This window comes from Geotrypetes seraphini, chromosome 12 (assembly GCF_902459505.1).
Source record: "Geotrypetes seraphini chromosome 12, aGeoSer1.1, whole genome shotgun sequence".
NCBI classification, from domain to species: Eukaryota; Metazoa; Chordata; class Amphibia; order Gymnophiona; family Dermophiidae; genus Geotrypetes; species Geotrypetes seraphini.
The window spans coordinates 77381597-77402889 of NC_047095.1; the positions used below are offsets into that span (position 1 = coordinate 77381597).

The following is a 21293-nucleotide window of genomic DNA, read 5'->3' on the forward strand; positions in this document are numbered from 1 at the left end:
AGAACAATGGTCAGATCGCACTTAGAATATTGTGTCCAACACTGGTCTCCATACCTTAAGAGGGATATAACTCTGTTGGAGAAAGTGCAGAGGCGAGCCACGAAACTTGTCAAAGGAATGGAGAGCTAATTCACCCACCATTCCTCTCTACGTGGCACTGCTCAGAGCATCGGCTGTAAACAAGAAGAAATGAGAGGAATCATGCCGTAACTTCAGCAATAGTTCAGGTACACAAAGAAGCCTCTCAACTACAGCAGGGGATAAAGGTAAAAAAAAAAAATCCCACCCCAAAACGTGCTCCTGCAGAATGAGTCATGGGATGCCAAGAGATATTTTCGTAGCTTTATATAGCAGCACAAATGCAGATATCATCATCTCCTATATACCCAGAAAACTGGGGAGCCCCATGACCACTGGTCCTGGCACTCCTGAGTCTGGTACTCTGTTGATGTCTTCTGTGAGTCCAGCACTAATCTCTTTTCTCTCTTGAGCTGGGAGTCTCTTATGAGTTTCTGTACAGCACTGCATATACATTACATTAGTGTTTTCTATCCCGCCAATACCTTTCAGTTCAGGTGGTTTACAAAAAGAGTTGGCCTGAGCATGCCCAGAGAGCTTACAGAGTTGATAGATAGAGTGAGCTTACATGAATTGAAGACTAGCATGAGCGATGGATTTTGGGGGAGGGTTTATAGTGCTACAGAAATCAGCAGTAGTAGCAGTAGGTTGTGCTGGTGTTGTCTTCTACAGTTATCACCTACCACTTCTCTTTGCCTGCAAGGCACATTAGAACCTTCACATGTTCTCCAAAATGGTTACTGCGGATGGGTAGACTAGATGAGCCATTTGGCCTTTATCTGCCATCATGTTTCTGTGTTAGGGACTTGGATAACCCAGGAGTTAGTTTCAGCTCACTAGTCACACTAGCTAGCTAGCTAGGACACTAGTCAGGTTAGGGCCCTAAATCTCTGTAATGTTCTTTCAGTTGAAGCTGGGACACTGGTTCATCTTAAGGCGGTATATAAGTCCAGGCTTGAAGAGCCCCTTCCCTTCCCCACTGAATGGTTCAGGAAGACGTGCTAGGCAAGACGTGATGCTTTCATGAGAGGGCTGAACTGGGAGAACAAATTCCTGGCATTTTGCAACTGTTCACTTTAACACAGTCTTTGGAGGAGTAAATCAAGACTCTCTTGGTCTGTTAACCATTGCCAGGACAGACTGAGCAGATGTTTCTTTTGCACGCTGATGGGAGGGGTTAAGCAGATACTTGTAGTGGCCGTGAGTGCAAGTTATTACTCCAATTCCTGTATTGCCCAAGAATGGGGCTTTTGGGCACTGGAAAGTCTGTACAGATGCACCCTATGGAAGCAGAGCACACAGTTCTTGTTCTCTGTCCTGAGGGACTGTGGCACTGCTGTAGACTTCTTCATTTCTGGAGATATTGCTGGTAATGTACTGGGTCTTTTTACAGCTATGTATCTCTAGTGAATAAGGGGGAAAGGGTAGAGGATGTTTCAGGATAAAAAGATGTAAACTGTGTTCTGCAAGTTTCTTAGACTTCTGCTCCCAAGGCTCATGCTTCTTCTGCAGTGGCATCAATACCAGCATAGGTGAAGTTCTCAAACAGTGCCATGTTCACGTAGGCCTGAATGAATGAGAGAAGCAAAAGACATTATACTGAGAAACTCCACAGAGCAAGAGAGAAAAGCGGCGTTTCCTGAATGCTCTCTCACTTCCTCTGAGGAAAGGCCTGCCCTGCAACAATTTAGAGAGCAAACAGATGGGATGATTGCTGTTATGGTGATGATGGAAATACAGTGATATAGAGAGATTTATTTATTCAATTTGCTATACCATTCTCCCAAGGGAGCTCAGAATGGTTTACACAAATTTATTCATATAATCTGATTTTGTTTCTTGATGTGTTTGGGATATCTTCTTGTTATATGTGATATGTTGTCTGCTTAGAATCTGCAGCTAATGCATTTTCTTCAGGGCGGGAAGTTCTTCATTTTTTTGTGCTTAGGTCTACTGAAAATTTTGTTATAGCTAAAGAAAAAGGACACATATAAATTACTTTTTGACTATTTGTGTGCTGATGATGTTGCCAAATGTTTGCACCAGAAAGCATCTACAAAGTCAACTGTCTTCCAAATATTGCATCAAAAACCTTAACATGTTCAAGTAACTTGGATAAGAAGGGGAGGAGGGAGATGGGGCAACAGTTGGAGGGACACATGTGATCCAATGAGTGTTTTTAGAGGAGGGGTGTGACAATGGCATGTTGGAAGGCCTCAAGGACAGTTGCAGTTGACAGTGATAGGTTGAGGATGTGAGAGATAGGAGGGATAACAGAGGGCGAGATAGCGCCGAGTAGGTGAGTGGGAATCGGATTGGAGGAGCAGGTAGTGGGTTTGGAGGTTGAGAGAAGATGTTTGGTTTCCTCTTTAGTGATCTCGGAGAAAGTGGAGAGGGTGGCAGGCATTGAGGGAAGGTTTAGCAGAAGGGGCAGATGGAGGGAGGGAGGGGTAAATCTTCTGAATCTTATTGTATAAGAACTCTGCCATAGTCTGGGGAGAAATTGAAGGGAGGATAGGCAGTGAGGGTGTTTTGAGTAGAGAGTTTAGTGTAGTAAAGAGACGGTGAGGGTTGGAGCTAAGAGAGGTGGATATAGCATTCTTGTTTGGCCAGCAAGAGGACAGACTGGAGTGATGTCAGCATGAATTTGAAGTATATGAAATCGGCATGCGCACAGGATTTAAGACAGAGATGTTCGGTGAACAGGTACAGGAGCCCAGGTTGCGGATGCAGGGGTCAGCCAGGTTGGGGTTTGGCACAGCTAACAGGGAGTGAAATTGAAGGAGAGCAGAGGAGAGAATGAAATAGGAGAGGACAGCTTGTGTGATATAGTAGTTGAGGAGAGGGATGAACAGCAGCGGAGAGGGAGGGCTCTGGGGTCAATAGCCCAAAAGTTCTTGAAGGTTTCAGCGTTTTTGTGCTATTTTTTCTCAAATAAGTGTTTTAAAAAAACATTTTTATGGTGAATGTTCTATTGTACTTAGTAGGAGTGTTTTTTTATTGGTATACAGTTTGTAGCTCTGATGCTCCCTGTGATATACATATATTTCCTGGTTCAAGAGCCGGCAGGGGAAACCCCTATTGTCTGATTGAGGCTCCACCGGCAGGGAAGCCCCAGTCAGCGGGGGCTCTGTAGCTGGCAGGGGAAGCCCCTCCAAAAGAAATCCCTGGTAGTCTAGTGGACTTGGCATGGACCTGGCTCCCAAGCTCAAGGGCCCAACCCTCCCAACTGGCTGTGGAGGGTTATCTTACCCCTGCCGTGCCGTACCTCTTCAGGTGGACTTTAGTCATGTATTTTTAACATATAACATAGTAGATGACGGCAGATAAAGAGCCGAATGGTCCATCCAGTCTGCCCAACCTGATTCAATTTAAATTTATTTTTTATTTTTTCTTCTTAGCTATTTCTGGGCAAGAATCCAAAGCTTTACCCGGTACTGTGCTTGGGTTCCAACTGCCGAAATCTCTGTTAAGACTTACTCCAGCCCATCTACACCCTCCCAGCCATTGAAGCCCTCCCCAGCCCATCCTCCACCAAACGGCCATATACAGACACAGACTGTGCAAGTCCTGCCCAGTACTGGCCTTAGTTCAATATTTAATATTATTTTCTGATTCTAAATCTTCTGTGTTCATCCCACGCTTCTTTGAACTAAGTCACCGCTTTCCTCTCCACCACCTCTCTTGGGAGCGCATTTCAGGCATCCACCACCCTCTCCGTAAAGTAGAATTTCCTAACATTGCCCCTGAATCTACCACCCCTCAACCTCAAATTATGTCCTCTGGTTTTACCATTTTCCTTTCTCTGGAAAAGATTTTGTTCTAAGTTAATACCCTTTAAGTATTTGAACGTCTGAATCATATCTCCCCTGTCTCTCCTTTCCTCTAGGGTATACATATTCAGGGCTTCCAGTCTCTCCTCATACGTCTTCTGGCGCAAGCCTCCTATCATTTTCGTCGCCCTCCTCTGGACCGCCTCAAGTCTTCTTACGTCTTTCGCCAGATACGGTCTCCAAAACTGAACACAATACTCCAAGTGGGGCCTCACCAATGACCTGTACAGGGGCATCAACACCTTCTTCCTTCTACTGACTACGCCTCTCTTTATACAGCCCAGAATCCTTCTGGCAGCAGCCACTGCCTTGTCACACTGTTTTTTCGCCTTTAGATCTTCGGACACTATAACCCCAAGGTCCCTCTCCCCGTCCGTGCATATCAGCTTCTCTCCTCCCAGCATATACGGTTCCTTCCTATTATTAATCCCCAAATGCATTACTCTGCATTGAATTTTAGTTGCCAGGCATTAGGCATGTTAATGAGAATAACTAATGGACAGGTCTTTATCTGCCATCATTTACTATATTACTATGTATGATTTAAAATTTGATTGTAGTTCTGAATTGATTGAATTTGTGCTCTATTCCTGTTTATAACAGGGACGATTAATGGGAAACAAGATTTTATGTATGTGATATGGAAACCGCATAGTTATATGTGGTATATAAATTTTTAAATAAATAAGTAAATGGCAGCCCTGCCCCTTCCTGTAGCCAATCAGAGCCTTAGGCACCTCCCCTGTATAGCCCAGGATGCACCAGGGGCAGGGCCACCATTTTGAAGTGGACAGCCCTCTTGCTAAACCTTTCTCCCAAAAGATAATGTATATTGGGGGGGGGGGGGGGTCAGAGGGTCCAGACCCTGTAGCAAGAGGGAGTGGGGATCCCTCCTGCCAATTAAAAAAAGTAGTCCAGGGACGCTGGGGGATTATGGAGTCCTGTCATTGGAGGGGAGGGGTGCTCACACAACACCCACAGACCAATTGCATCCCTGTTCTCCCTGCCTACCATCTCAGCTGAGCCGGCAAGTAGGGAGAGCAGCAGGAGGAACTCTGCTAGTGAATGCTCTTCTGAGCTTTCCCTTTTACTGCTGATACTCTGTCATGTCATTCTGCTGAGCATTGCCAGAAAAAAAAAAGAATTGCTCCCACCACAGTATTTTATAATCCTCTATCAAATTTCCCCTGAGCTGTGTTTTCTCCAAGCTGAAGAGCCCTAACCGCATTAGCCTTTCCTCATAGGGAAGTCGTCGCATCCTTTTTAGCATTTTTGTTGCCCTTCTCTGTACCTTTTCTAATTCTGTTAAATCTTTTTTGAGATACTGTACAGCCACCAGAACTGCATGCAGTATTCGAGGTGCGGCCATACCATAGGGTGATATTTGGGCATTATAACATTTTCACCTTTGTTTTCCATTCCTTTCTTAGCTGCCGCTGCAAATTGAGCTGAGGGTTTCAATGTAGCCTTAACAATGACACCTAGATCCTATTCCTGGGAAGTGACTCCTAACGTGGAATCCTGCATCCCGTAGCTATAGTTCAAGTTCCTCCTTCCCACATGCATCACTTTGCACTTGCTCACATTAAATGTCATCTGCCATTTTGATGCCTAATCTTCCAGTCTCACAAGGTCCTTTTGCAATTTAACAACTTTGAACAACTTTGTGTCATCAGCAAATTTAATTATCTCACTAGTTATTCCCTTCTTTAGATCATTGATCAATATATTAAAAAGCAACGATCAAAGCACAAACCCCTGGGGAACCCCACTATCTACCCTTCTCCATTGTGAATATTGACCATTTAAACCCACTCTGTTTTCTGTCTTTCAACCAGTTCTCAATCCGTAAAAGGACATTACTTCCTAGCCCATGACTTTCTAATTTCCTCAGAAGTCTTTCATGAGGTACTCTGTCAAATGCCTTTTCAGGTAGCCCTCTAGGGGGAGCCCTGTTACTGGTGGTCACCAAGCCCTGTTGAGGGCTGGTTACTGGGACCCCATCAAGGAGCTACTCCAAGAGGCTCCTCTCAAAGGAGGGGAAGGCTACCGGTGTGCGGATCAGCACTAGAAGCCCAATTGATGTGCCAGGCCGCTGGGGTGTGATCAGCACCAGCGGTCCAACAAAGGAGAAGGCTTCCTGGAGACTAGTGGTGGAGGTAGAGTGCTCTTGGGAAGCTGGAGCCCTCATTGCTAAGGGATAACCACCAGGAGGCTGCCACAAGGGCAGGTCCACCAGCTGGGAAGGACTGCACCCACCTGCCCTTAACAGCTTCCATGGATTGGGTGAGAACTTGGGGACTGGTTGAGGGTGGATTGGAAATGGAAGGAGGGATCTAGGTACACAGCCATGCCCACCTAGTGACTAAGCTAAGAAGGTTGGGAAGAGCCTACAACTAACTAAACCCTAGATTTATATACCGCATCCTCTCCACAATCGCAGAGCTCGGCACGGTTTACAAGAGTCGGAAGAGAGAGGAACGCCAATGAAGGTTAAAGGATAAGTGAGAGGAGTATGTGGAGGGCATAGGATGTCAAAGATGGAGTGAATATTACATTTTTGAAAACAGCCAGGTTTTTAGATGTTTATGGAAAAGTTGGAGAGAGCTCAGGATCCGAAGGGGGGAGGTAAGGTTGTTCCAGAGCTCAGTGAATCTGAAGGGGAGGGAGTACCCTAGTTTTCCTACACGGGAAATGCCTTTTAATGAAGGGAAGGATAGTTTTAGTTTGTGAGTGGATCTGGTGGTTTTAAGATTTGAGGAGTTCCAGGAGAGTGGGATAAAGGGAGGGAGGATGCCGTGAAGGATTTTGAAAGTTAGACAGGCGCATTTAAAGTGGACCCTGGCGTTAATTGGAAGCCAGTGAAGCTTGGACAGGAGCGGTGAGACATGGTCGAATTTACTTTTAGCGAAGATAAGCTTAGCCGTGGCATTCTGGATCCGCTGAAGTCTAAGAAGGTTTTTCTTGGTAAGGCTAAGGTAGATTGAGTTGCAGTAGTCCAATCTGGACAGGATGATGGATTGGATGAGGACGGTGAAGTGATTTTGATGAAAGTAGGATCTTACTTTCCTCAGCATGTGAAGCCTGAAAAAGCATTTTTTGCCAAGGAATTGATGTGGTTGTTGAAAGACAGAGTAGAGTCGATGATGATGCCCAAGACATTGCTTGAGGACTCCAGCTGCAGAGTGGGTCCAGAGGACAGAGGGATGGAGGTGGGAAGATGGTCTAGTTTTGGGCCGAGCCATAGTAGTTTAGTTTTGGACTCGTTCAGTTTCATTTTGACCATATGGGCCCAGGGCTGAAGGTTCGTTATACAGGAGGATATGTTCTCCGAGAGGTTGGTAAGGTTTGGGTCGGTCTCGAGGAGGACTAGGATGTCGTCGGCATAAGTGTAAATTGTTTCTAGGGGGGATAGATGGAGGAGTTTAAGGGAGGACATATAGATGTTGAAAAGAATAGGGGAAAGAGGTGAGCCTTGCGGGACTCCACAAGTTGGTTTCCAGGGGGCGGATGAGGTGCCATTCATGTTGACGGTGTAAGAGCGAGAACGTAAGAATTTTGAGAACCAGTCTAGGACTGTGGAGTTGCTGCCTATTTCGGAGAGTTGGTAGACTAGGATGTCATGGTGGACAACGTCAAAAGCAGTCAGAACTGAAAGGGGTTCAAAGGTTTTGGAAATGCTGAATTTGAACTGAGAGTTAAAGGCTCAAGAGACTATAAACAAAGGGTTTGAATATCTGAATTGAATATAAACACTGTTAAATTTTCTGCACTAATATTAATTTAAGTATGTAAGTATTGGAATTGCTTATTGATTAGGCCTATGTACATAGTTCAAACAAATTAATTTAAGTATGGAAGTATTGGAATTGCTTATTGATTAGGCCTATGTACATAGTTCAAACAAATTAATTTAATTTATTAGCCAACCTTATTTACAGAAGTTTTTTGGATTTTTCCTGGGGGGGAGAAGAGGGTGAACTCACCCACTAACACTTATTTTCCCCAGGTGGAGGTACTGAGTTCTAAGTGAAGGACCAACATAGACTGCTTTCAGGGGACTCCAGCGAGGTTAAGTCCTGGACCCAGAGTTGCTCTGAAGGAGGCGTTACTATCTTTTAATTTAGTGCAATATTTTCTAACTCTCCCATCTTGTTTCTTAGGCTTCTGGCATTTGCATACAGACATTTCAAACAATGTTTGTCAAATCTATCTTAAGGTGGCCAAACAGGTTGAAAAGATGATGGCAAAAGCTAGAAGGATGCTAGGTTGCAAAGGGAGAGATATGGCCAGTAGGAAAAAGGAGGTATTGATGCCCCTGTATAAGACTCTGGTGAGACCTCATTTAGAATATTGTGTACAATGCTAGAGGCCGCACCTTCAAAAAGATATAAAAAGAATGGAGTCGGTCCAGAGGACGGCTACTCACTCAGTATCTCTTTCCCTCCCTCCCTCCATTCTCCCATCCTATGGCTCATGCTCCCCCCTCCATTCTGTGTCCCAAGTTCATGCCCCCTCCCTCCTTCCTTCCATCCTTTGTCTGAAGTTTGTGCTCCTGTGTCCCAACGTACCCCTTTCCCTCCCTCCCGTGTCCCAACGCGTCCCTCTCTCGCCCTCCTTCCATTCTGTGCCCAAGTACGTGCCTCCCTCCGGCAGGCGTTTACTTTCTGGCCGGCTCCCTCCTCTTTCCTGCCGCAGTAATTTTTATGCATAAAGCCACCAGCAGAGGTTCCTATGCACGTCCCATGGCTGAGCTAGAAGTCTTCCTTCTTTCATTGGAGGAAGCTCCTCCCACATCAGAGGGAAGGTTTCCGGCTCAGCTGTAGGACTTACATAGGAGCCTCTGCTAGCCGCTTTGTACAGAGAAACAACTGCGGCTGGAAGGAGGAGGGAGCTGGCTAGAAGGTAAACACCTGCCGGAAGGAGGCACGTACTTGGGGCACAGAATGGAGGATGGGAGAGAGAGGGGTTCATTGAGACTCAGGATCGAGGGGGAGGAGCACGCTGGAGCTCGAGAGGGAAAGAGGGGTGCGTTGTGACTCGGGAGGGAGGGGAATGCTGGAACTCGAGAGGGAGAGAGAGGGGTGAGTTGAGACTCTGAAGGGAGGGGAAGGGGCACGCTAGAGCTCGAGAGGGAGAGCGGGATGCATTGCGACTCGGGAGGGAGGGGTACACTGGAACTCAAGAGGGAGAGAGAGGGGTGCGTTGGGACTCAGGAGGGAGGGGGAGGGGTATGCTGGAACTTAAGAGGGAGAGAGGGGGGCATGCTGGAGCTCGAGAGGGAGAGAGAGGGATGAGTTGGGATTATGGAGGGAGGGGGAGGGGCACGCTAGAACTCGAGAGGGAGAGAGAGGTGCGTTGCGACTCGGCAGGGAGGGGCACGCTGGAACTCGAGAGGGAGAGAGAGGGGTGAGTTGGGATTCTGGAGGGAGGGGGAGGGGCACGCTGGAACTCGAGAGGGGTGTGTTGGGACTCGGGAGGGAGAGGGAGGGGCACACTGGAACTCAAGAGGGAGAGAGAGGGGCACATTGGGACACTGAAGGTAGAGAAGGACCCCTGTTCGTAAGTACAGGTCCGACATTAGTCGGATTTTTGTAAAACGTGGACTGCCTGTAATCAAATGGAGTGAAAAGGAGGTGGAGAGACTAAGACATTTCCGGCAGAGGCAGAATTCACTCACCCTCTGATTCGATATGCTGAGATGGGAAATAAAAGTTGTCCCTCACTTGCTATTTAAGAAAATAAACCCAACCACACAAAAGGCTATGTTTGGTACCTTCCTGGCCTCCAGCATCCGAACCAGTTGCACTGAAATCTGAGCAAAGGTTGGTCGCTCGTATGGCCGGTCCCGCCAGCACTGTCTCATCAGGTCATATCTGCAAGAAACAAACATGTAACCACATTCCTATTTCCTGCAGCAGCTCAAGGGCAGATTCTGTAGCAAGAGTTAGAAAATTGTGAAATTCTGGACAAGTCAGTCTGCTCGAGAGAGGCAGGGCCATAGACAATCTATGACCCTGATCCCAAGTTATCCACATATTCTAGCCTTATCCTGTTAATTTTATCTGCATATCTTGGCCACAGAAATAGTAGGTCTAAAGATATGTGGATAAGATATCTTGATATTTAGCAGTTCAGAGATATACAAAGATGTCTTTGAATATATGTGCAACTTATGATTTGGAATTACTTCTGCTGAATATTGCTCCACTGTCATTTTCCAGTTTTTCTGCATCTTGCTAATTTAGTTTTGTTCTTTTTGAGGAGTTGAGGGATCTATGTTGTGTCCTATGATTGACCTCTATTTCTTGTCTCTGGTGAACCGTGGCCACACCACATATGTGTTTTGCTTCATACGTTTGCTTGGTTTGCTAATTGTTCTGCTGTTCTTGCATCATAGATCATTTGCCTCTCTTACATCCAAGAAATGTGACAAGGACACATTTGAAACTGCTTTGTGTCCAATCTTTCCAACAGAATGTATATGATACCCTGGGAAAAAACTGAGTCTGATCCATTTAAACTCCATCCTGATACCGGTTCTGTTAAATATCTTCCTTTAGCCAATCCTAAGGCATCAAAGGATATGTATATGCAGATGATATTTATGAGCTGTGGCAGAGTAAACTGGTGGCCGTGGCTTGAAGATACCTGGAAGTGTGCAGACATCGCTGTGATGATGTTGCATGATGTCAACATCCACGCATGTGCGAAGGCCTTCCAAAAAGGGCCCTGAGCCACCAGTAGGGGGTGCTGAAAAAGAAGAGGTGTAGAGCAGAGGAGAGACGCTGATACCGGATGACTGTGAGAGGCACGTTCTGTAGGTAGTCAGATGGCACTGGTGCTTCTCCTCCCTGACGTCTTGCAACACACCTGAAATCTCGTGTAGCGCCCATTTTGCGATATACTGGTCTAGCCTGCTAAGTATTAACGGATAAAGATAGAGCAGCCATTGAGGCGGCTGAACTTAGACAGTCACTGCCAATATTCAGTAGTTTGCTGACTATGTTGCACGACATAGCTGAACCCTGGATAATCATAAGAACATAAGAACTGCCATCTCCGGATCAGACCTTCAGTCCATCAAGTCCGGCGATCCGCACACGCGGAGGCCCTGCCAGGTGTACACCTGGCGTAATTTATAGTCCACCATATCCTTATATGCCTCTCTTAAGGAGATATGCATCTAGTTTGCTCTTGAAGCCTAGGACGGTCGATTCCGCAATAATCTCCTCTGGGAGGGCATTCCAGGTGTCAACCACTCTCTGAGTGAAGCAGAACTTCCTGACATTAGTCCTGAACCTGTCCCCCCTTAGCTTCATTACATGTCCTCTAGTCCGTGTCAAATTGGACAATGTAAATAATCTTCTCTGCTCTATTTTGTCGATTCCTTTCAGTATTTTGAAGGTCTCGATCATATCCCCACACAGTCTCCTTTTCTCAAGGGAGAACAATCCTAGTGTTATAAGTCTGTCCTCGTATTCCAGTTTCTCCATACCCTTCACCAGTTTTGTTGCTCGTCTCTGCACCCTCTCCAGCAGTTTTATATCCTTCTTTAGGTAGGGAGACCAATGTTGGACGCAGTATTCCAAGTGTGGTCTGACCATTGCCCTATAAAGCGGCATTATAACTTTCTCAGTGGGAGATAGCCGGTAATCCCCTCTTGAAAAGCACTGGATATCTGTCTATATGCAATTTAGCCAACCGGGAGCCCATGATCTTTCAACAAAAATAAGTGCAGCTGCCATCGATCCCAATTAGAGGATGACACAGTGACAGAATTTATCACCGTTCCCACGCATAACCATGGGAAACCATCCGCTTGTCATTCTTTAAGGAGAGAGGAAAAATCAGAGTATGAATAGGCACAACCACTGATCCTCAAGCCTTGCATTGAAGAATGCTGGTGTAGAAGGACTGAGGTTGAGATAGACACTAAAGTATGACACGGGATGGTTTCCATCTACTGATCATGAATGCTGGTGTAGAAGGACTGAGGTTGAGATAGACACTAAAGCAGGGGTGTCCAACCTGCGGCCCCTTGATGTATTTTGTGCGGCCCTGGTCAAGGGCGATGCAGTGTTTTCCTCTGCTGCCTCTGGGTGTTTACTGTCTTGCCGGCTCCCTCCTCTGTCTTGCTGCAGAGTTTGCGTATTTGTGCGGCCCCAGAAACATTTTTTCCGGCCTGTGCGGCTCAGGGAAGCCAAAAGGACACCCCTGCACTAAAGGATGACACGGGATGGTTTCCAGCCACTGATCCTCAAGCTTTGCATTGAAGAATGCTGGTATAGAAGGACTGAGGTCGAGACAGCCACTAAAGAATGACACGGGATGGTTTCCAGCCACCGATCTTCAAGCCTTGCATTGAAAAATTCTGGTGTAGAAGGACTGAGGTTGAGGCAGCCACTAAAGAATGACAGGGGATGATTTCCAGCCACTGATCCTCAAGCCTTGCATTGAAGAATGCTGGAGTAGAAGGACTGAGGTTGAGGCAGCCACTAAAGAATAACACGGGATGGTTTCCAGCCACTGATCCTCAAGCCTTGCATTGAAGAATGCTGGTGTAGAAGGACTGAGGTTGAGATAGACACTAAAGTATGACACGGGATGGTTTCCAATGACTGATCCTCAAGCCTTGCATTGAAGAATGCTGGTGTAGAAGGACTGAGGTTGACAGATACTAAAGAATGACCAGGGATGGGTTCCCGTGCAACGGTGATGAATTCTGTCTCCATGTCATTCTCTAATCCCAATCTTCATTACAGGTACCTCAACAACCTTAGTATTCTCATTGGGAATCTTAGGAGTAATTATTGACTTAAATTGAACATCTCAGGATCATATTTCATTTGTAACTGAAAATCATTCACTTAGTACAATCCCTGCTGTTATGGAAAGCACTGACAATTATGGTTCACTCTTAGGTCCCTATGCCCTTAGACTACTGCAATTCTTTTACTCAAGGATATCCAAACAAATATTTAATGGCTCCAATTGATTCAAAACACCACAGATAAGACTATTAATGGGGCAAGGAAATTGGATCATGTCACATTGCTACTACAGAAAAACTTGTCTCCCCATCATATATCATATTACCTAAATATGAACAGCTACACTGGGTCAAACCAATGGTCCATCTAACAAGGTTTCCTGTTTCCAACAGTGGTCAATTGAGGTCACACTAAGTTTTGAAAGAGTAAAAAAATCAATTCACTTGTACCTGTTCTACACTACTCAGGATTTTGTAAAACTCAATCATATCACCCCTTAACCATCTCTTTTCCCTAACCTCTTTAGTCTTTCCTCATATGAGAGGAGATTCATCCCTTTTATCATTTTAATCCCTCTTCTTTGAACCTTTTCTAATTTCACTATCTTCTTTGAGATATGGTGACCAGAACGGAACACAATACTCAAGATGAGGTCACACCATGGAGCGATACAGAGGCATTATAACATTCTTAGTCTTATTTTTTATCTCTTTCCTAATAATTCCTAGCATCTTGTTTGTTTTGTTGGTCAGTGTCTCACACTGGGCAGAAGATTTAAGCATATTGTCTGCAATGATGCCTAGGCCCTGATGCACAAAAAGTTTCCTTGCAAGTAAGACTGGTTAAAGTAACAGACTCCGAGAAACCTATGCAAATGCATTATAAGGAGCTCATCAGGACTCTTCAATCTCTCCCTAAGTTCAGGGAGAGTCCCCATAGACTGGAAAACAGCTAACGTCGTTCCACTGCACAAAAAGGGTTGCAGGGCAGAGGCTTCAGACTACAGACTGGTGAGTCTCACATCAATAGTATGCAAACTCATGGAAACACTAATCAAACGTAAATTAGACGCAATCTTGGATGAGGAGAATCTACGGGATCCCAGTCAACATGGATTTACCAAGCGTAGGTCCTGCCAATCCAGTCTCATCAGCTTCTATGACTGGGTAACAAAACAGCTAGACTTGGGAGAATCCGTGGATGTCGTATACCTAGACTTCAGCAAAGCTTTCAATAGTGTTCCGCATCGCAGGCTGTTGAGCAAGATGAAATCAATGGGGCTGGGAGAAACACTAACTACATGGGTCAATGACTGGCTGAGTGGCAGACTTCAGAGGGTGGTAGTTAACAGTACCCTCTCTAAAACATCGGAGGTGACCAGTGGAGTACCGCAGGGCTCAGTCTTGGGCCCGCTCCTTTTCAACATATTCATAGGGGACCTAACTCAGGAGCTTCAAGGTAAGATAACGTTATTCGCTGATGATGCCAAACTATGCAATATAGTGAGAGACGGCAATTCACCTGATAGTATGACACAGGACCTACATTTGTTGGAGCTTTGATCCTCGACCTGGCAGCTGGGCTTCAACGCTAAGAAATGCAAGATCATGCACCTCGGCAGCAGAAATCCGTGCAGAACTTACACCTTGAATGGTGAGACCTTAGCTAGAACTTCAATAGAACAAGACTTGGGAGTGATCATCAGCGCAGACATAAAAACTGCTGATCATGTGAAGAAGGCTTTATCTAAGGCAAGACAGTTGTTAGGTTGCATCCGCAGGAGTTTTGTCAACCGGAAGCCTGAAGTTATAATGCCATTATACAGAACCATGGTGAGACCTCATTTGGAATACTGTGTGAAATTCTGGAGACCACACTACCGAAAAGATGTGCTGAGAGTAGAGTCGGTGCAATGGATGGCCACCAGGACGGTCTCGGGGCTCAAGGATCTATCGTATGAGGAAAGGCTGAAAAATTTGCAGCTGTACTCACTCGAGGAACGTAGGGAGAGAGGAGACATGATCAAGACGTTTAAGTATATTACCGACCGTATTGAGATGGAAGAAGAGATTCTTTTTCTCAAAGGACCCTCAGCCATAAGAGGGCATCTGCTCAAACTCAGGGGCGGGAAAATTCATGGCAACACTAGGAAATATTTCTTCACCGAGAGAGTGGTTGATCCTTGGAACGAGCTCCCGGTGCAGGTGATCGAGGCAAACAGCGTGCAAGAATTTAACAGCAAATGGGATGCCCATGTGGGATCACTTAGAGGGTTAAGCCAAGGGAACCTGTCACCAGGAGTGGGATCCCTAGGATAGTAGACTTAGGGGTGGATCAGTAGAGTGGGCAGACCTGATGGGCTATGGCCCTTATCTGCCGTCATCTTCTATGTTTCTATGTATTCTTATGAGCACTCCGTGTAATGCACAGCAGGGAAATGCATTGTTTTCCATGCAAACTTTAATAGCACAGTCTGACTTTCCTGTCAGTTACTGAGTGCTGATTGGCTCAGGTGCCTAAGGCCCCTCCAATCAGGACCTTAGGCCCCTCCCAGTGAATCCCAGGAAGCACCGGGAAAGGGAAGGCCCATAATTTTGAAGAGGCAGGCTTTCCAGGAGGAGGGACTGGGCATCCCTCTTGCCAAACTTCAATTGTAAGGTACAGAGGGGGGTCAGTGGGTTATCAGGGGGTTTCTGGCATGTGGGGGACTTGACCCTGTGGCAGGAGGGAGTGGACTGGGCATCCCTCCTGATGATTTTTTTTTTTTAATACGAGGGCATCAGGTGGATGTGCTATGGTGAGTCCTGGCATTGGGGAGAGGGGAGGGGGTGCACAGGCTCGGACAACTTTTATTTTGATTTCTTTTAATGGGCACAGCTGTTGTGCAGGTATAACACAGCTGCGCCCATTAAAATAAAAAAAAAAAGCCTGTTCTAGCTGATTAGGGCAGTGGAATCCCCAATCAGTTGGACCAGCAGGACTTCCCAAAGTCACTGATCAGCAGCTTCGAGGAGTCCTGCCGGTTCAGCTAATTGGGGATTTCCCTGCCCCAGTCAACTGAACCAGCAGGGTCTGCTCTTATTTTGGTTTTTTTGACAGGCAAGCAGGAACTGTGCTAGCGATTACTGTTCTGAGCAAGTGCCAGGCACAGTTCCTCCCTCATTTACTGATGATGTTCCGCACGAATAGCATGCATATAATTTGCATGCTATTGTGCTGAGCATCGTTAATAAAAGAAAAATCGCTCCCATCATGGTATTTTTAACTGTGGTGTCTAGAGCTTTGTGCATTGGGGCTCTAGATCTATATCTTGGGAACTAATCCCCAAGGTTAGACCTTTGCATTTGTATACATTAAACTTAATCTACCATGTGGATGCCTAGTCTTCCAATTTCCTAAGGTCTGCCTGCAATTTTTCACAATCCACATGCGTTTTAACAACTTTGAACAGTTTATTGTCATCTTAAATTTTAATTGTCTCACTCATTCCAATTTCTAGATCGTTTATAAATAAGTTAAATAGCACCAGTCCCAGTACAGACCCCTGTGGCACTCCACTGTTTACTCTCCTCCACTGAGAAAAATGACCATTTAATTCTACCCTCTGTTTTCTATTCGATAACCAATTCCTAATCCACAACTGAACTTTGCCTCCTATCCCATGACTCTTTAATTTTATCAGGAGCCTCTCGTGGGGAACTTTGTCAAAAGCTTTCTGAAAATCTAGATACACTACATCAACTTTATCAACATATTTATTCACACCTTTAAAGAAGTCAAGCAAATTGGTGAGGCAAGATCTCCCTCAGCTGAACCCATGCTGATTCTGTCTCATTAAATCATGTTTGGCTACGTATTTCGTAGTTTTATTTTTTATATTTGTTCACTACTGAAGTCAGACTTACTAGTCTTTACTTTCCCAGATCATCCCTAGAACCTTTTTTTATAAATCTGCATTACGTTAACAGTGGATGATATTAATCAGAGGTTTCAGATGGCTAACACTTTTCTTATCACATGTTCTAATACCTTATTCTGCTCTCCATACCTTGCACTCCTCTCAACAGAATTGTCTGATCCTCCCCTTCTTCCGTCACATTTTTCTAGATACTGTCTGAAACTCAATTTTTAGCATCACTGTCCAACTCGGAAAAGAGCATTTGGAAACGGAGTAGATCAGGAGGGACAATTTCAATTGGGACTTGTATGCTACAGCTGCACTCAAAGCAGTTTACATACAGCTGCTTCAGTCATTTCCCTTATTTGTCCTGGTGGGCTCACAATCTATCTAATGTACCTGGGGCAATTGTAGTGACTTAGACCGTGGCTGGAGATCAAATAGTTAACCTTCCTGTATTCTCCACCCCTTGTTTAAATTGAACGGTAACTTTCTGTTTCCCCCGTCCCAAAGGGGATGATGTTAATGTTGTAAGTGGCCATGACAGCATAGTCGAAGATGGTATTTCAAAAGGCTCATTTCCAAAGCACTTAGACTTACAAAAGTTACTTATGTACTATGTGCTTTGAAAATGAGAATCCATATGTAAATAAACTTGGAAACTTGCAACTTGGTCCAAGAAAACAAATAGGCAAATGATCTCCAAGATCCGGAACAGCAGAAATGGAGCAGATTAGTTTACGATGTTTATAGTCCAAGTTTAAACCACTTTAAAAAGACTTATAAGTAAGACATCCAGAGAGAGAGAGGAGGTCTAGAGGGAAAAGGAGACTGAGTGAAGGGGGTGGCCAGTAGCACTTACACTTCATCATCACAGTTTCGGGGTTTCTCCATTCTGTATCTCTGAGGAAGTTTCTCATAGAGCTCAGCACATGTCATGCCACAGTAGGGGGTTCCACCTAGGAGAGAGACGTTACATAAATCAAATGAATGAGGAGTGTGTATGAAAGGGATTATCAAGGAGGAAGGAGAGACTCTAAGGAAGTCTCCAACACAGAGGTGGAAGAAGTGAGATGAGGAAATGAAGATTCTCAGGACCAGTCGAAGGTCCCACAGCACTAATAAGTGAGGAAGAGAAGCAGGGATGTGCAAGAAAGGCCATGTTAGAATGACTTACCAAGACTAACTATCTCCCAGAGGAGTACCCCAAAGGACCACCTGCAAAAAAGACCATTATAAAGTGAATCGCTATCTTTGAAATTTTACTAGGGTTGAATCAAAAGAAAAACAGTGAAGGCGCCAATGGTACTACAATACTTTAGTTCTTCAAATAGAAGACTCGACACGAACACGTTTCACCCACTGGCCTGCATCAGGAGTATTAATATTAGTATTAAAGCAACAGTTGTAAATATTGCCTTGTGGTTCTGAAATGTCAAATTTATGTCAATTATGATTCACAACTTAGAAATTGTGTCTACCCTTCTTCACAGCTGCACTACCTTGCCAGGCTATGTTTAGGCTCCATCATTGAATATATGGGACCAGCGGCTGATCTGCAAGTTATGTGGGTGCTTAGTTAGAAACAGAAACAAAGGCGGCAGATAAAGCTCATCAGCCCATCCATGCTATCTACTTTTTCTCCCCTAAAGATCCTCTACACTTGGCCCAAGCTTTCTTGAATTCAGATACACCACCTCCACTTGGAGGCCATTCCACAAATTCACCACTTTTTCCATGGAGAACTATTTCCTCTGTCAATCAGAGGTGCCAACTTTTCAAAATTATTGGGAGGGTGCATAGCACAATGAAAATAACTTCTCCCTGGACATAGTCAAGGAATTTGTCCAATGTTGGGGTGCTCAATAGAATTGTTGATGGCACCCTTTTTTTCTTCTTGCTGCACTAGGTGAACTGCTTATCTATAGCCAAAGCAAAGTTATATATCTCTAGCAGGTGTTCTCTGAAGACACTAGTTCTTTCCTTCTCCTTCTCCTCTGTATGAAGTTCATTAGTTTAACTCCAAAAATGAAATCTTCAAGGCATAGGATCTCTCTTGCATGCTTGGAGAGTCTGTGGAAAATGTTGTATGGTGGTCATAGCAAGAAACAACAGTCTCTTTCATTTTGCTATGGAGAGAAGCACAAGCAGGTTCTCCAAGTTAGCAGTTAACAGCATATGTGGAGCAGCACTTCTCAAGATGAGTGAAAGAATATTGTGATTTTATCTATCATGATTTAACCACAAGACTCTTGTGTCGAATCAATTACAATAAAAAGAGACTGAGCACCAACTGATCACCTTTGCTGTTGTTTCATGCTATTCACTGGTGTGACATAGGCAGTGGAATGTTTTTTTGTATGGGGGGGACCCAAAAGCTCCACCTAGCAGCACAACTTCTCTCTCCAGCTCCCGACTCCCCCACCCTCCTCCTCCCGGTTGCTGTAATTTTAAGTCTTCAGGCAGAGTCAATGAGCAGGCCTGCCCCAGAAGTCTTCATTCTGAAGCGACGCTCGTTGGCACTGTGCGGCAGCTGCCCAAGGACTTAAAATTTCAGTGACTGGGAGGAGGTGGATGGGGGAGTAGAGCCGCCCATAACCGACTCTTCTGACTGACTGCCAATTTTTGGGGAGGCTGTGATTGTGGATGCTATTGGATGATGGTTATCTTCAGAGATCACTTGTTACATGTAACAATTTAGTGGAACCTTCTCTCTTCTTTCCTCTCTTACTTTAAGTTCTCAGTAATGATATGCAATACTCACACATCACTTTTTGTTGTGTAAACACTGTAATTCAGAGATTCAATTGCCATCCATCGAACTGGGAGCCGCCCCTGGAATAGATGGGAATGATGGAGCACCGATCAGTCAGGATTTATTGATTTAAGGTATCTATATACCACCTATCAAAGTTATCATTTTCCCTGTCTGTCCAAGTAGGCTCACAATCTATCCAATGTACCTGGGGCAATGAGGGATTAAGTTACTTGCCCAGGGTCAAAAGGAGCAGCATGGGATTTGAACCCACAACCTCAGGGTGCTGAGGCTGTAGCTCTAACCACTAAGCCACTCCTTAGAAAGACAGACTCTGAATAATGTGATGTCTCATTTATAAATCAAGGATATCGTCTGTAGGCCTGAGGGTCATTTGACCAAAGCATATTCCTTAATTTATAATCTCTTAAAGAAGGCAAAGAAGACTTTTTTTTTATTAGACTAACCCTGCCCTTATGTACATCCCACTAGTATCAAAGCTGATTGAGTTAATTGTTATCTTGACAATATTCCATTTTGTTGCCTTTTCAACAAGGATTCCGTTCTAACTTTAGCACAGAAACCTTATTACTCTCATTGATTTCCAAGATCCACAGCTTATTATCCCAGAATTGTTATACTATATTATTACAAATTGATCTTTCAGGAACCTTTGACATAGTAAATCACCATGTTCTAGATAAATTGTTTTGACCTGGTTTAAGGGATTTTTTTCATTGCGGTCTTATATAGTGAACTTTGGGGACACAATATCATCTGCATGGTCACTGGACTGTGACGTCCCCCAGGGTTCCCCATTATCTCCTATCCTCATTAACATTTATATGACTTCATTAAAAATTTTTAAAATTAGTTCTACTGAATCGCTATTTACCTATGTGGATAATATTTTGCCCTGTATTGGTAGCATGGAATATTGCTACTCCTTGGGTTTTGGCCAGGTGCTAGTGACCTGGATTGGCCACAGTGAGAACGGGCTACTGGGCTTGATGGACCATTGGTCTGACCCAGGAAGGCTATTCTTATGACTTTAATTTGCATAATCTTACAACTAACATAAATTCTTCCTTATCCAAATTACAGTCATGATCATCTATGGTTCAAATGAAATTGAATACATTGAAAACAAACCTACTCTGGTTTGGTCCAGGTTCAATTATTCTTAGTTCCAGTGAAGTTCTACCAAATGAGTTTTCCTCTGGAGCAGGGGTGTCAAACTCAATCTTAAAGGGGCCAAAATCTAAAACACAGGTTAAGTCACTGGCCGAATTTTTTGTTAAGATATTTAGGGGTCCTTTTATTAAGGTGTGCTATCTGATTTAGTGCATGCTAAATGCTATGGCATCCATTATATTCCTATGGGCATCTTACTAAAAGGACCCCTTAGTCTTAGTAGAAGTATAGGGATACAACCTCACGCCGACTCTGTGGTGTAAACAAAATAGTTCAAGCTTGCTGTCTAACACCAGCTCTAACAGGATACACATTTCAAATCTGACATATTGTAATTACAAAACAGAAAATAAAATTATTTTTTCTAGCTTTTGTTGTCTGATTAGTTTGCTTTTCCATCATCTTGGTCCCAATTTCTCCTTCTGATTTTGTCTGTCTTCTACTAATTTTCTTTCTAGTGTCTGCTGTCCATTTTTTCTCCTCTTCTCTCTTCTTCCATTCCCTCCTTATGCTTGTCTCCAAGGTATTGATTTTTCCCATTCGGCTTTCTTAACTTTTTCTTTTCCTTTTTGCCTCTGTCCACTCAAATCTTGCCCTCAATGTCATCCTTTTTTAAAAAAAAATTTGGCTACCTCTCAATTCTCCATCTCCTCTCAGTCCCTAGCTCTTCTATTTCCCATCTCACTCCTTTCCCAGCCTCCTATTTCCTATCTACTCCCCATTACCACATCTCTCCTCTCTCACCATGGTCCAACATTTTG

General features: G+C 44.5%; 1 protein-coding gene across 3 annotated transcripts in view; it reads right to left on the bottom strand.

Annotated features, from left to right (window-relative positions):
- Positions 1-21293, bottom strand: part of TIE1 (tyrosine kinase with immunoglobulin like and EGF like domains 1) — a 154415-nt gene continuing 133122 nt past the window's right edge. For all 3 annotated transcript variants that reach the window (XM_033916487.1, XM_033916486.1, XM_033916485.1), the window contains 5 exons: positions 19348-19418; positions 17761-17801; positions 17446-17542; positions 9688-9787; positions 1-1645 (listed from right to left, as the gene is read on the bottom strand). In XM_033916487.1, the coding sequence (XP_033772378.1) occupies positions 1574-1645; positions 9688-9787; positions 17446-17542; positions 17761-17801; positions 19348-19418 (381 nt within the window). In that variant the 3' untranslated portion in view covers positions 1-1573. The remainder of the gene's footprint in view (positions 1646-9687; positions 9788-17445; positions 17543-17760; positions 17802-19347; positions 19419-21293) is intronic.